General features: G+C 43.8%; 1 protein-coding gene across 12 annotated transcripts in view; it reads left to right on the forward strand.

The window, feature by feature from the left end:
- Positions 1-11864, forward strand: part of MAST2 (microtubule associated serine/threonine kinase 2) — a 191898-nt gene extending 180034 nt beyond the window's left edge. For all 12 annotated transcript variants that reach the window (XM_048058876.2, XM_067001384.1, XM_067001380.1 and 9 more), the window contains 5 exons: positions 1462-1688; positions 3208-3330; positions 4386-4522; positions 4754-4941; positions 5593-11864. In XM_048058876.2, the coding sequence (XP_047914833.2) occupies positions 1462-1688; positions 3208-3330; positions 4386-4522; positions 4754-4941; positions 5593-7679 (2762 nt within the window). In that variant the 3' untranslated portion in view covers positions 7680-11864. The remainder of the gene's footprint in view (positions 1-1461; positions 1689-3207; positions 3331-4385; positions 4523-4753; positions 4942-5592) is intronic.
- The last annotated feature ends 213 nt before the right edge of the window (positions 11865-12077 follow it).

Here is a 12077-nt window from a genome sequence, read left to right on the forward strand (position 1 = left end):
TTTATTTTTCCACATACTGACTTCTGTGTTGTTTGGGAACTGTTTGTGTCTGGTGCGTCTGTGCACCAGAAAGTTTCAGTAACTCAAATAACTTGGTTGAGACTGAGAGTTCAAGAATTCAGTAGTGTAAATAGCTAACAAAGGTAGTTACTGCAGAACATCTTACATTGCTGGCCCAGCTCTGTCTCTGTGTAGAGCCATACCCTGACAATTCTTAATGCCAGGTGGCTGACTTCTAGTGAACAGCCCAACCAGGCAGAGCTACGACAGACCGGTTTGGCAGGAGGCTCTCCCTGCGAGGACTTTGTCCCTCTTTCCAGAGGATAAGGCCTTGCTGTACTTCCAGGGCTGTTCCCATTCCTGCCTAGATTGGAGCAGGAAATTGTATCTGGGCCGTGGGTGCTGACCCAGCAGAACCTGCTGGCAGAGCATTACCGGTCTGCCCGTCTCAGCTGGGGAGCTGGAGGCACGTATGGAAATGCTTCTTGGCACCATCATGGTGATGCACATTTCATTTCTTCTGCCTTGCCTGTTGGTTGCTTGTTGAACCACAAACACCCTCATGAAAATCTCTAAAATGTGTATTTAATCACCCAGCAAAGGTTCTTCCAGAGCTGTTCTCATCTTCCAGGTAAATATATGCTGGGTAACTCAGCAGGTGTTTCTTAGGGGATTACCTTTTACAGCTGCATTTAATATTCCTACTTTTTGGGATTATTTTACTGATGTTGACCAGCTTCACTTTAAAATGAGAGTTCTGTATTTGCTTTGTATTTTTAGAAGCAGATATTGTTACACTTGTGAGCAGTCAGGTATTTTAGCCAGTTGCCCAGCTAAGTCACAGCCACATAAGTGAGAATTTAGCTCTGAGGCTGTTGGTTTGGGAAACGCACTCTAAAATACACTTGTGATGTTCTCCAGTACCAAAGTTCCTGCAGTGGCTGCTTTTTAGAGTTAAGTATTTTTGCCCCTCTGAATTTAAAACACTACTGAAATTATCTGCATGTAGCTGTCTGACCGATAACTGATTTTTCTTTCAAAAATACTGTTTTTGATTTATCACAACACCAATATGTAACTTGTACCAAGATCTAGAAATTATCTGATCTTCTGGAGGGTGGTACTAGATCATAACCTTGAAACGGAGTGTCCCTGGCTTGTGCCTAGAACAAATACCTGTGATGGGTTATAAATCCCTGAAACAGGAGAAATAAGCAGTGTGAATCAACTCTAATTCTAGGCGAACAATGTACACGTTACCAAATATGCTTTCTGGAAACTCCATTGGTTTTTGCATGCTGAAGCATGAATTAGTTGAAGCTGCAGGACAAGCTCTGTTCTGGTGAAGACCAGCTTTAAGAGCATGGGGCAGGATGGTTTCCTAGCTGTTCTCTAACAAGAATTTTTCTCTTTTGAGGCCTGGTTTCCTAATTTTTGCTCACCTTTGTGTCATCACTGTAGATCACCACACGTGTTCCCCATTGGCTAGTCCAATGTCACCTCATTCTCTATCCTCAAACCCATCTTCGAGGGACTCCTCACCCAGCCGTGACTTTTCTCCTGCTATCGCAAACCTGAAACCACCAATCATCATCCATCGGGCTGGAAAGAAATACGGTTTCACTCTCCGTGCCATTCGCGTCTATATGGGTGACAGTGATATCTACACTGTGCATCACATGGTCTGGGTATGTCTCCGCTTTTCTAAACAGAGTACCCCTTGGGTCCAGAAATGCATTTAGCTGGGACTGTGGGATTTAGCTTTATATAAATTGTAATATAAATATATAAATTTGCTGCCCTGTTTTCTCTCTCCTTCCTTGGACCCAAAGTTATCTTTTTTTTTGGGTGGGGGAAGCCCTTTAAAAACAAGTAACAGCATTTTGTGTTTTAACTATAGCAATTTTCAAGCCCATCACAGAACCACAGCAACCTTTCTTCTTTCTTTCTTCCCTGCTTACATGAATCCACTCCTTCCACCTTTAACACATACTTTAAAGCATGTTTCTGTGTACATACTGTCTTTCTCTATATTAGGGTTGTTGCATGAGAGCGAGTTATAGCTAATTTGTTCGGACCAGTGTTAGTGATTGTAGCCTGCTTTGGATCAGTTCATTCTGCTGGGATTTTCCAAGCAGTTGCTTGGAATTGATTACAAGCCTTAAAGCATCACTGCTGCTATGCTGTCTGCCTAGGGATTTAGCTGTTGGCTTAGTTGTGTGCTGTGCTAAAAGGTCTGGTTTCCATGCCTGTATCTATTCCTTCCCTTTAGTGCTGGTACTTGATCTCCGTGTTCCTTTTTTTCTTAACGTGTGACTTCTAGGAATGATCCATTCCCTGAAGCAGGGTAATTTGAATTGTGTAGTTAGAGAGAACAGAGAGTAAAGATGGTTTATTCCTTTCCTGTGAATATCCATGTGTTCATTAGACATTTTGGACTTCATATGTTTTGGTCATAATTTAACGCTCATTCTTACTTAGAAAAATAATCTGAAGTTGCCTTTTTCCCTTGCACTTCTCTGCTGTCCTTGAAAAATGCTAAATTTACCAAGATACTGCTTGGTAATTTTTTCTGGTTAGAGGGAGAGTTGCAGAGTTCTTGAGCATGAATGTCGCCTCACTGGAAAGGAGGTTACCTTTCTGAACAGCGATGGGGAAGGGCAGTGTGTTCATGGGAAAAGATGTGACGTTGGATAGGTCAATGAAGGATGGAAAGTAGAAAAAGAAACTCTGTTTGGAATTAGATGCAGCATAGGCAACCTAAACGCATGGCAGAATCTAATTTAAAAGTCTGTTGGCCTTCCTGGGTACCAGCATGTACATGGTAGGATGTTGCAGTTGGGATGGCAAAGAAATTGAAAGAGATTAAAGTCTTGCCTGAAAATCAAGAGCATCTAGTTAACATACCCAAGTGCTGAAAAATTTTGGAAGAGTATTAAGTCTCTGGCTTTGGGAAGAGCTGGTCTCTCAATCAGCTTAACCATCCTGGCTGTCTGCCTTGGATCAGGAGAAGACTGTCAGGAGCTGGGGGAGGAGTGGAAGAGTGCAAATTTTTGTGCTTGGCTGTGCCAGTCAGTGGTTCCTTTCACCCTCTTTTGAAGCAGCTAATGCTGGCTGCAGCGAGAGATGAGCTGGCTTTGTGTCTGATCTGGCCAGCTATCTCGTACATTCCTCTTCTCAAATCAGTCATCCCCTTCTCATTGGCAGCATGTGGAGGAAGGCGGTCCAGCGAACGAAGCAGGTCTGCGTGAAGGGGATCTGATAACCCACGTCAACGGGGAGCCGGTCAACGGGCTGGTGCACACCGAAGTGGTGGAGCTAATTCTGAAGGTAGGGACTCGGCACTGTTAGATATTGGAAAATAGGTAATATGCAGACTATGAGACAGCTTGTTTAAAACGTTGCAGATATCTAATTGGCATTGTCTGAAATACAAGTATGTACACAGCACCTGGCCTTTGTTTTGCCAAAACTCATTGCTGTAGCTTAATTCCTAAATCTCCAAAATTGTCTGCATGTAATTTAGGCTGAACTCAGATGCTCTATTTGAGAAATAAGGGCTTGTCAGATACATTTTTATCAGTATTAAAGACAAAGATTAATAAGATTCAAGTATACCTTTCCTCAAACAACACTTTAGGAAAAATACCTTAAAAAAGTCCAAATTACTTTTATTTTTTGCCTTTAGGCTGTGCTAATGTTATTATCTCTTAATACTGCTTTCTCAAGGATTATTCCCAGTGGTATTTAAAAGCAGCTTTGTAATGGTTGGTCTTAAAATTATCCAGTTAAATGACTTGCATTTTGGTACCTCCTTCTGAGCTGAATCCATTTATGGAAATAAAATCCAAAGTTTTGGACTGTTCCAATAGACAGAAATCTTTGGGACTGCAAACAAAGGAGCAATCAGGATTTTTTAAAATTTATTTATATATATTTTTTAAGATGAGTTAGACGAGACATGCTGTGTGTTGCAGATTCATCATGATAGATGCCTGATATGCTCACACCTGTCATCATTCAGAGCAAAGGGAATAGGATTGGTGACAGAATATCACTTTGTTCAAGCTTCCAAGCATTACGAGTATTAAATGGAGGCATTTGGGATCTCAATGGGAGAGGTCAGATGCTGTGTTCTCTCTGCTCTGGGAAGCTTTACCTACCAGCTGGGATCTGATCTAATCATTTGTGAAAGCCTGACTAAAGAGAGCTCTCTCTCAGCAATTCCTTAATAAATGATAGGTGGAAATGCAAAGAGGGAAATGGAGTTTGACAAAGGATTACAAAATGGCAGTCAGTAATAAACTAGCAGCCTACCTGCTTAGCCTGCAGATTTGCTTCAAAAAGCCATGTTTTCAGCAGTGTCTGTGTCTTGTTTCTGACAGAGTGGAAATAAAGTGTCTATCTCCACTACGCCATTTGAGAACACATCCATAAAAGTTGGACCAGCTCGAAAGGCCAGCTACAAATCCAAGATGGCTCGTAGGAACAAGAAGAGCAAAACTAAGGATGGTCAGGAAAGGTTTGTTTTGTTGTTTCTCTGTGAAAATTAAGCAGTAACCAGGATAATGTGAGAGAGATCTTGTCAGAGCAATTTGCAGATAATGTGTGTATCAGCCTGCACATACTGTGTTTTTTCTTTTCTTTTTGTTTTCTTTTTCTCTTTAATTGTGTCATAAAATTGACTGAAATATGCCAATAAAGGTAAATAAATCATTTGGGCTTCTGAACAACTTTCAATACTTTTCCACAGTAAGAAGAAGAGTTCTTTGTTGAGGAAGATCACTAAACAGGCATCACTGCTTCACACCAGCCGTAGTTTATCTTCGCTGAACCGCTCTCTGTCTTCTGGAGAAAGTGTGCCTGGCTCTCCAACCCACAACCTGTCTCCTCGGTCACCTACACAGAGTTACAGATCCACTCCAGAGTCTGTACACTCAGGTAAAAAAACAAAACAAAAGAAAACAAAACAACAAGCAAACAGAAAAACTTGGGAAAGATTTTTGCATTGATAAATGCAGATAGTAGATCTGTTTTTGGAGTAAAATGACAGCTATAATGTTGATTACCTTAAGGATGGATGTATTCTCATTCATATATTCATTTAAAAATGAAGATCCATACACCCTTTTAAGAATGCAGTTACTGAACAGTAGCATCCTTTCACTTTGATGCAAAAGTACATTGTAAGTTGCAGTGGTTTTGTAGCCATTTGAGACATTTTCTCTATTAGTTCAGAGAAAAGGAATCAAAACAGTGTGGAAAAGTCATATTTGAAAATTGAATTAGCTGACAATAGAGATTTGCCTCACAAGAATAGCATTGGAACACATGGCTTATTTAACTTGTTTTTGTTGTTGTTTTTGCAAAAAAATGCTCTGATAGCAGAATGTTTCTTACTGTATTCTGGTGTTGTGACAATGGTGTGATTTTTCAATCAGAAGCCATGGAATATTATCTCATAATATTACTGCAGTGCTTTGTGGTAATATGGCATTTTGTCTTGCTTTTGCATGTCTTATTTTCAGTAACTTGTTTTAATGATCACATGTAATAATCTTCGTGGTATTTTTTCTTTTCATCTCTTCTAAGTTGGTGGCAATTCTTCCCAGAGCAGCTCTCCCAGTTCCAGTGTTCCCAATTCTCCAGCCAGCTCTGGACACATCCGACCCAGCTCTCTGCATGGACTAGCACCAAAGCTTCAAAGACAGTATAGATCTCCAAGGCGCAAGTCTGCAGGAAATATTCCTCTGTCACCACTAGCTCACACTCCATCACCAACCCCACAGTCCACGTCACCACAACGCTCCCCCTCTCCTTTACCAGGACACTCAGTTGGCAGCTCCAGTATTATTCAGTCTTTCCCAGTAAAACTACACTCCTCTCCACCACTGGTGAGACAAATTTCTCGCCCCAAAAGTGCTGAGCCCCCTAGGTCTCCTTTGCTAAAGAGAGTACAGTCGGCTGAGAAACTAGCTGCCTCGCTGTCCTCTTCTGAGAAGAAGCTGGCTTCCTCACGTAAGCATAGCTTGGATATCTCTCACTCTGAATTTAAGAAGGAGATGCTACAGAGGGACCCAAGTCTACAGAGTTTACAAGAATCTGTGAATGAAACAACGGGTGGCAAACTTGGGCTAGCGGAAAAAGGAATGTTGCAGAAGCCAGGTTCCCGGAAGTTGGGTGCTATTCGACAAGACAGGGTGGAGAGGAGAGAGTCTCTGCAAAAGCAGGAGGCCATCAGAGAGGTAGATTCTTCTGAAGATGAGACAGATGATGGTTCAGAGGATAGTCAGGATGGGAGAAGAATGGACAAGCCCCCTGACAGTGGAGACCAAGGCTCAGATTCTTTTAATGAAGATAATAAGTTTTCCTCTAAGTTGGAAAGCAAGGATAGTATTGAAGATGATGCCTTTCTACCTGAAGATCCAAAAGGTACAGAAGATTTGCAGAAGGGAAATGTTCAACAAGCCAAGACTGTTTCAGAATCGTTGCAAGTTGCTGTGCACCCTTCCTCATCAGAGGTCCTCCCAGGAACTTCTCCAGAAAATTTAGCTGATTCAGAAAAGCCATTCCTAAGATCAGGAACAACTGCAAAGGAACATAAATTGGCAGAAAACAAAGCCTTTCAGTGTTTAGGTCCAAAAGACAAGTCTTCTGAAGCAATCAGAGATCAAAGGGGAACTACTAGTACTCAAAAACCTACAGATTGCACAGAAAGTATACCGTGCCCGTCTATCAAACTCCCTGAACTTGAAAAAAGTGACTCTTTAGGGGCCTCATGTGGTAAACTTGACCTGAAAGACACCCCACTAACAGAAATCAGCCAGAAAAAACAAGATTCAAAACCTCTGCTAGCACTTTCTTCTTGTTGCACAGCAAGTGTGAGCACTCCTCGCTTGGTGAGCCCTGTGGATCGCAGTGAGAAGGATCACAAGGGCACAGTTCAGCCCGTAGAACAGCACAGCACCTTATCTCTGTGTCCTGCAAGTGTGAGTGAAACATCCCAAAAAAGTTCTAGCGCTGAAAAGCGACCCAGCTCGTCCCAGGCAGAGAGTGCTTCAACGGCAAGCAAAACGAGCCAGGGCAGCCCAGCAGGTACTGTGTCCTCCACACTGCTCGTCCCCAGTGCCATCGAAAGGGCACTCTCCATGTCTCAGTTAATGCCACTAGCTCAGAGTGTCTTGGGCCCTTTGAAGCTCGGCATGCCTGGTTCTGGAGAGGTGGAAAAGAAAAAGGAATTCCCCCATTTGGGTGCCTCCTGTAAAGAAGAGAGAGATCTGAAGCAAAAAAGGCAGGAAACTTCACAAACAGGAGCGTGTCAAGAGAAAGCCAAACTATCTAGCACAGACAGTCCGACCACGAGGAGTGGATCCTGCACAGAGTCATTAAGCTCAGCAAAACCTTGGGAGGCAACGTGTCCTGTGGTGGCAAAAAAAGAGGCAACTTTCTGCAGTGCTAAAGCATCTGAAGTACTGGGAGGTAGCTGCAAAATCGCTCCATCGAAGGAGCTGTCGCATGCTCTTGGACAGCCACCTCTGAGAGCCTCTCCTCTGCCAGATGGCAGCACGAGGCCCTGTAAAGAAGGGACTCTCACACAAGCAAAAAGCAAAGAGGTTGGAAGTCAGTTAAAAATACAAGACTTTCCCCTGTCACATGATGGTACTGTAAAGAAAACATAGCAGCATCCCTGGTACACACGGACTGGAGCATTCTGCATTCAGAATAGAGACTGCATGTTTGAATTTTGTAATATACACTAATATAAAATAGAACTTGTGTACATCTATTTTTGGGAGGGTTTTTTTCATACTGTTTTTTGTGTTTTTTCATCCTTGCTATTCTATTTTTGTACACAGTAATGCTTGCTGTTTGAGGTCTCTTTAGAACAGGGTATCTTTAAAACAGGGCTTAGGAAACAGTTTGCTGATTTTTCCCTTCCTGACCTTTTGTTTTGCCTGAGTTTAGGGATTGTTGTGCTCTTCCTTCCAATTCTGCATTTATTTAAGATCCCAAAAACTCTCAACACAAAAAAAGGCAGCTTACTTCAAAATCTCTGGTTTTCAAACTTCTTTCAAATGTCTTTGAAATTCACAGGTCTTGAATATTGTCTTTGAATTTACAATGTAGTTTTCTTTGACAAGGAGAAGAAAGTACTCTCTGGTCCACAAGTTTGGGAGCAAATCTTCTTCAGTACAAGTAAGGTCTCTTTGTCACTGTGTGCACTCACAGTTCTGCACACATCCTTAGAGGATATGAAAGAAGGGACTTGGATGGAGGGGTTGGACAGAGAGATATCCCTATCTTCTCTTTAAACCAAGTAAAAGTGTTTTTGTTTGTTTGTTTCAATCAGAGAAATCTCTAAGCTGTTTTTTTTGGGAGGGATTGTTTTTATTTATCCTTTATAGGACACGTGGCAACTTCTCCTTCTGTTTTTAAAATTTTAATGATGTTTTATCTTCCTTGGTCTGGTTTCAATTTGTAACTTGCCCTGCCTCAGAATAAATGACCCCAGGAAAGGGGCGCCTTGTAGGTGGATTTTAAAGTAGAGAAATTTGTAGTCACGTGTTCTCTAGTATGTCTTGGGCGAAGATATCTCAATTGATAAATGACCTTCGGAGACTTTTCCTTCTCTTGGTGAGTCTAAATAGGTAGGGATTTTAAGGTGTTCCTTAACATTTCGGAACTGGGGCTTGGGAAACTCGCTGAGTTTTCTATATCTGCCCATTTTAAAAACAACCAACCAGAAAACTATGAAGAGTTCTGACTCCTTGAGTTCTGTGGACAAGCTGCAAGCAGACTTCAAAACACATGTGATATTTTAAGGTTTCAGCTGTGATAGCTAGAGCATTTCCACTGCAGAGGTCACTTGGTTCCATTAAAAATTACTCTCGGCTCTTAGGTTTAGACATTGCTTTGCTTTAGGTGTGACCGACTCCGGGTACCAGTGCTCTTTGCTGAGGATTAGATACCAATACACCAATAACTGTGACTGGTGATACCTATAGCACTGTAAGCCATTTCTTCATCCAGTTAAAGGTTACCGTCAGTGAACACTCCCGTCATTTGTCCCAGATTGTGCTCAGCTCTTATTCTAGTCTTGTCTGAGTATATCCTCCTGCGGATCACCCGCGCTATCTAGTGTCCTGCTCACTGGCTTTCTCTGTTAGAAGCAGAATGACTGTGCAACAGTATTTCAAGCTAAAACCCGCACCTGTTGGTCTGTTTCATTCTACTGCTGCCTTTTTTCATTGTCTTGGCCTTTTCTGAACTTGAAGTTTTGATTCACTGTCCCTAAATGTAAATATGTTTTTATATAGGAATGTATTTTCTTCATCTCTTTCAACTTGATTTCAGCTTAATCCACAAGTCACAAAAGTCTCTGTAATCTTGCCCTGATTCTTTCTGTATAACCATTTTTTCCCCATCATGTGCGTGATTTTTGGCTGCTTGGATTTCATTTCTTCATTTCTGGACCAATTTTGGTTTGGTTTGAGCTTTTTTTTTTTTTTTTTTTTAACCATGTTTAAATGAGTGTTTACTCTGTGTGTCTGTGTGAACATGTATGGTGTTGTTAATACACTAGCCAAAGCCTCAAAGCTCCCAGATAACACCTGAATAAATCTTGCTGTGACGGTATTGAGAGCAGGGCCTTGCCGTACTGTCTCTTTGCTCTTTCCTCCTGGAATTCGTAGGCTACCTGTGTGCACTCGGCTGGTGATTATAAACCCCATTTCCACTGCCCTGTCGGGCCTGGGAGCCTCCAGCCTCGCAAAGCCCTCGTGTTGATATCATTCTGTGCTGATTTGGAGCGGTAGCAAATAAGGAACAGACTTGGCAGGATCCGGTGCTTGATCTGGCTAGTTTTCTCCCTACTGAAATCTCCTAAAAAATTACTGAGAAGCAACAACGTTCAATTGGCAGTACAGCATAAACCAAGGTTCCTGGGAATGATGAGAAATTGATTCAGCATCATAATTCCGTGGCAACTGTGAAGAGAAGGCTCAAGATTACGTCCAGGGAGCACCTAACCTTGGCGAGACGGACGTCCCGGTATAAATCGAGCAGTGAGTGCAGGAGGACGTGCTTTGGCCTTGCTGTTCCCTCGGTGGCAGGTCCCTGTTTGCATCTCCTGTGGTGAGGCACCTTGCTCTGCGAGCGTGCTCCCAGGGGCGTCCACAAAGGGGTCTGCATTAAAAAAACCTGAAGGGAAAACCAAACCACTGCCCTAGCAGGAGGGGGCTTTGCAGCCGGGGTCATTCGAAGCAGCCAGCCTAGGCCGTTAGCTGCAGTGGCTTTAAGGGGGAGCGGCGAGAGCAGGCAGCTGCTGGCTTTCCCTGATCTGTGGTGTACTATAGCACTTCTGAACCCCTTCCCAGCGGCGTACTTGAGGGTCCTGTCGGACCGAGCCCGGTAAGGGGGCCTGGGTTATGTCTGTGCCAGGTACGTCGGGGTCACAGGGCCTCCTGTGGGAGACGCAGGCTGGGAGGTGACCGTCTGAAGGTACCAGCTCCATTAGCTGCTGACTCCCTCTCTTTGCAGCCGGTACCTCCAGTGCTGAATCGGGAAGTTATCCTTTCTTGAGCACAGAAAGAGGAGTGGAAACTTTGTCGTGTCACGGCTTTTGCTGCTTTTGCCTGAACTGGCCAAAGAAGAGGTGAGGTATGTGCTCAGTCACCTCTTTTGTAGCTAAGGTACAGAAAGTGATCAGTGCAATTTCAAAACCCTGCTTTTTTTGGAAGCCAAAGCCCAACAGCATTACCAGGAGAGCATCCTAGTGAAACCCTGGGTCCCTTGCTCCTCCTCAACCCTGCAGTTCCCCTCCGTGTGCCAGGTGCACCACCTTCCCCATCCACCACCTGTCCAACTCCTATTGGGGCACCTTAGCAAAAAGTTTAGGCGGAAAGATTTTTTTGGTGAAATTGCGATAACAAACCAGGTGGAGACCAGGAATTAGTCCTTGCTCTTCCAAGAATTACTTACATACCTGCTCGGATTGCAAAATTCGTGTGCTGGGGAGGGGAAGGAGATGTTGGGAATGCTGTGTCCATGCGCACGGGCGCGCTGCGCAGCCCTTCCCAGTGCAGGATGGGGCCCACGGCCCCGAGCAGAGCAGGCAGCAAGCCGGGAACGTGGCCTCCGTAAGTGACACTGAGTCAGACAGGTGGGAGGAATTCACTGGTGAACGAGCCGTGCATACAACCACCAACATACATCGCTTTCCCGATTGATTTCCCCTCGCAGCTCTCCCCTGCTCCTGCCCCTGGCCAGCGCCTTCCCGCGCTGCCTCGTTTCAGTGTTATTTTTCCCTTTGTCTCTTACTGTTGCGGACTAAGAGAGATGGATGATATTTATTGTAAATATTAGACGTTAGCATTGTAACGGCCGCTCCTGGGTCCGAATGTCAGAGGCCTTTGGCTGCTAATGTACTACAGAGCGCTTGCTGGGGAAGGGTGGGAGTGACCAGTGGTTTTGGTTGCCACACTTGCATTAAGGTGTGATTTGGAGTATTTTTATTTTTTTTTTCTTCCGAAGAGGGGAGGATAAAGTCTTTCTCTGGTTTTCTCTTACTGGATGTGAAGGATAATTCTGTACTTCTAGTAGAAGATTTGACAGAAGTGTGTGTTTACATTGTGTTCGATATCATATCCAGGTGGCTGCGAGAGCACCCCCGAAGCTGGGCTCTGCCAAGCCGTGTCACTCAGCACTTAGCTAGATAAGAGGACGTGTGTGGAATTTCTGTGTTTTTAGAAACTTGAACAATTGCCACATAATAGCGGTGCAATAATTTTTATTCATGTTGTACCTGCATGTCGATGTTCAAATCCTCCTCCGAAATAAATTTTTTTTTTTTACATAAGTTCCAACTCGTGGTGCTTGCTTGTTTTCTCACCCAGGGGAGCGGTGGCAGGTCCGGCGTTGGCCTGGATTGGCCCAGCAGCCCCCTGCAGCCCCCCTGTGCCCCCAGCTGTTGAGGCTCTCTTGATAACGCACCACCCCAAAGCTTTCCAAAAGCAGCCCTTTGCTCCTAACGTTAGCACGTGCGCGCTCCGTGTGAAAAGCCTTCTAAGGCTTGTTCC

Source organism: Anser cygnoides, chromosome 8 (genome assembly GCF_040182565.1).
Source record: "Anser cygnoides isolate HZ-2024a breed goose chromosome 8, Taihu_goose_T2T_genome, whole genome shotgun sequence".
Lineage (NCBI taxonomy): Eukaryota > Metazoa > Chordata > Aves > Anseriformes > Anatidae > Anser > Anser cygnoides.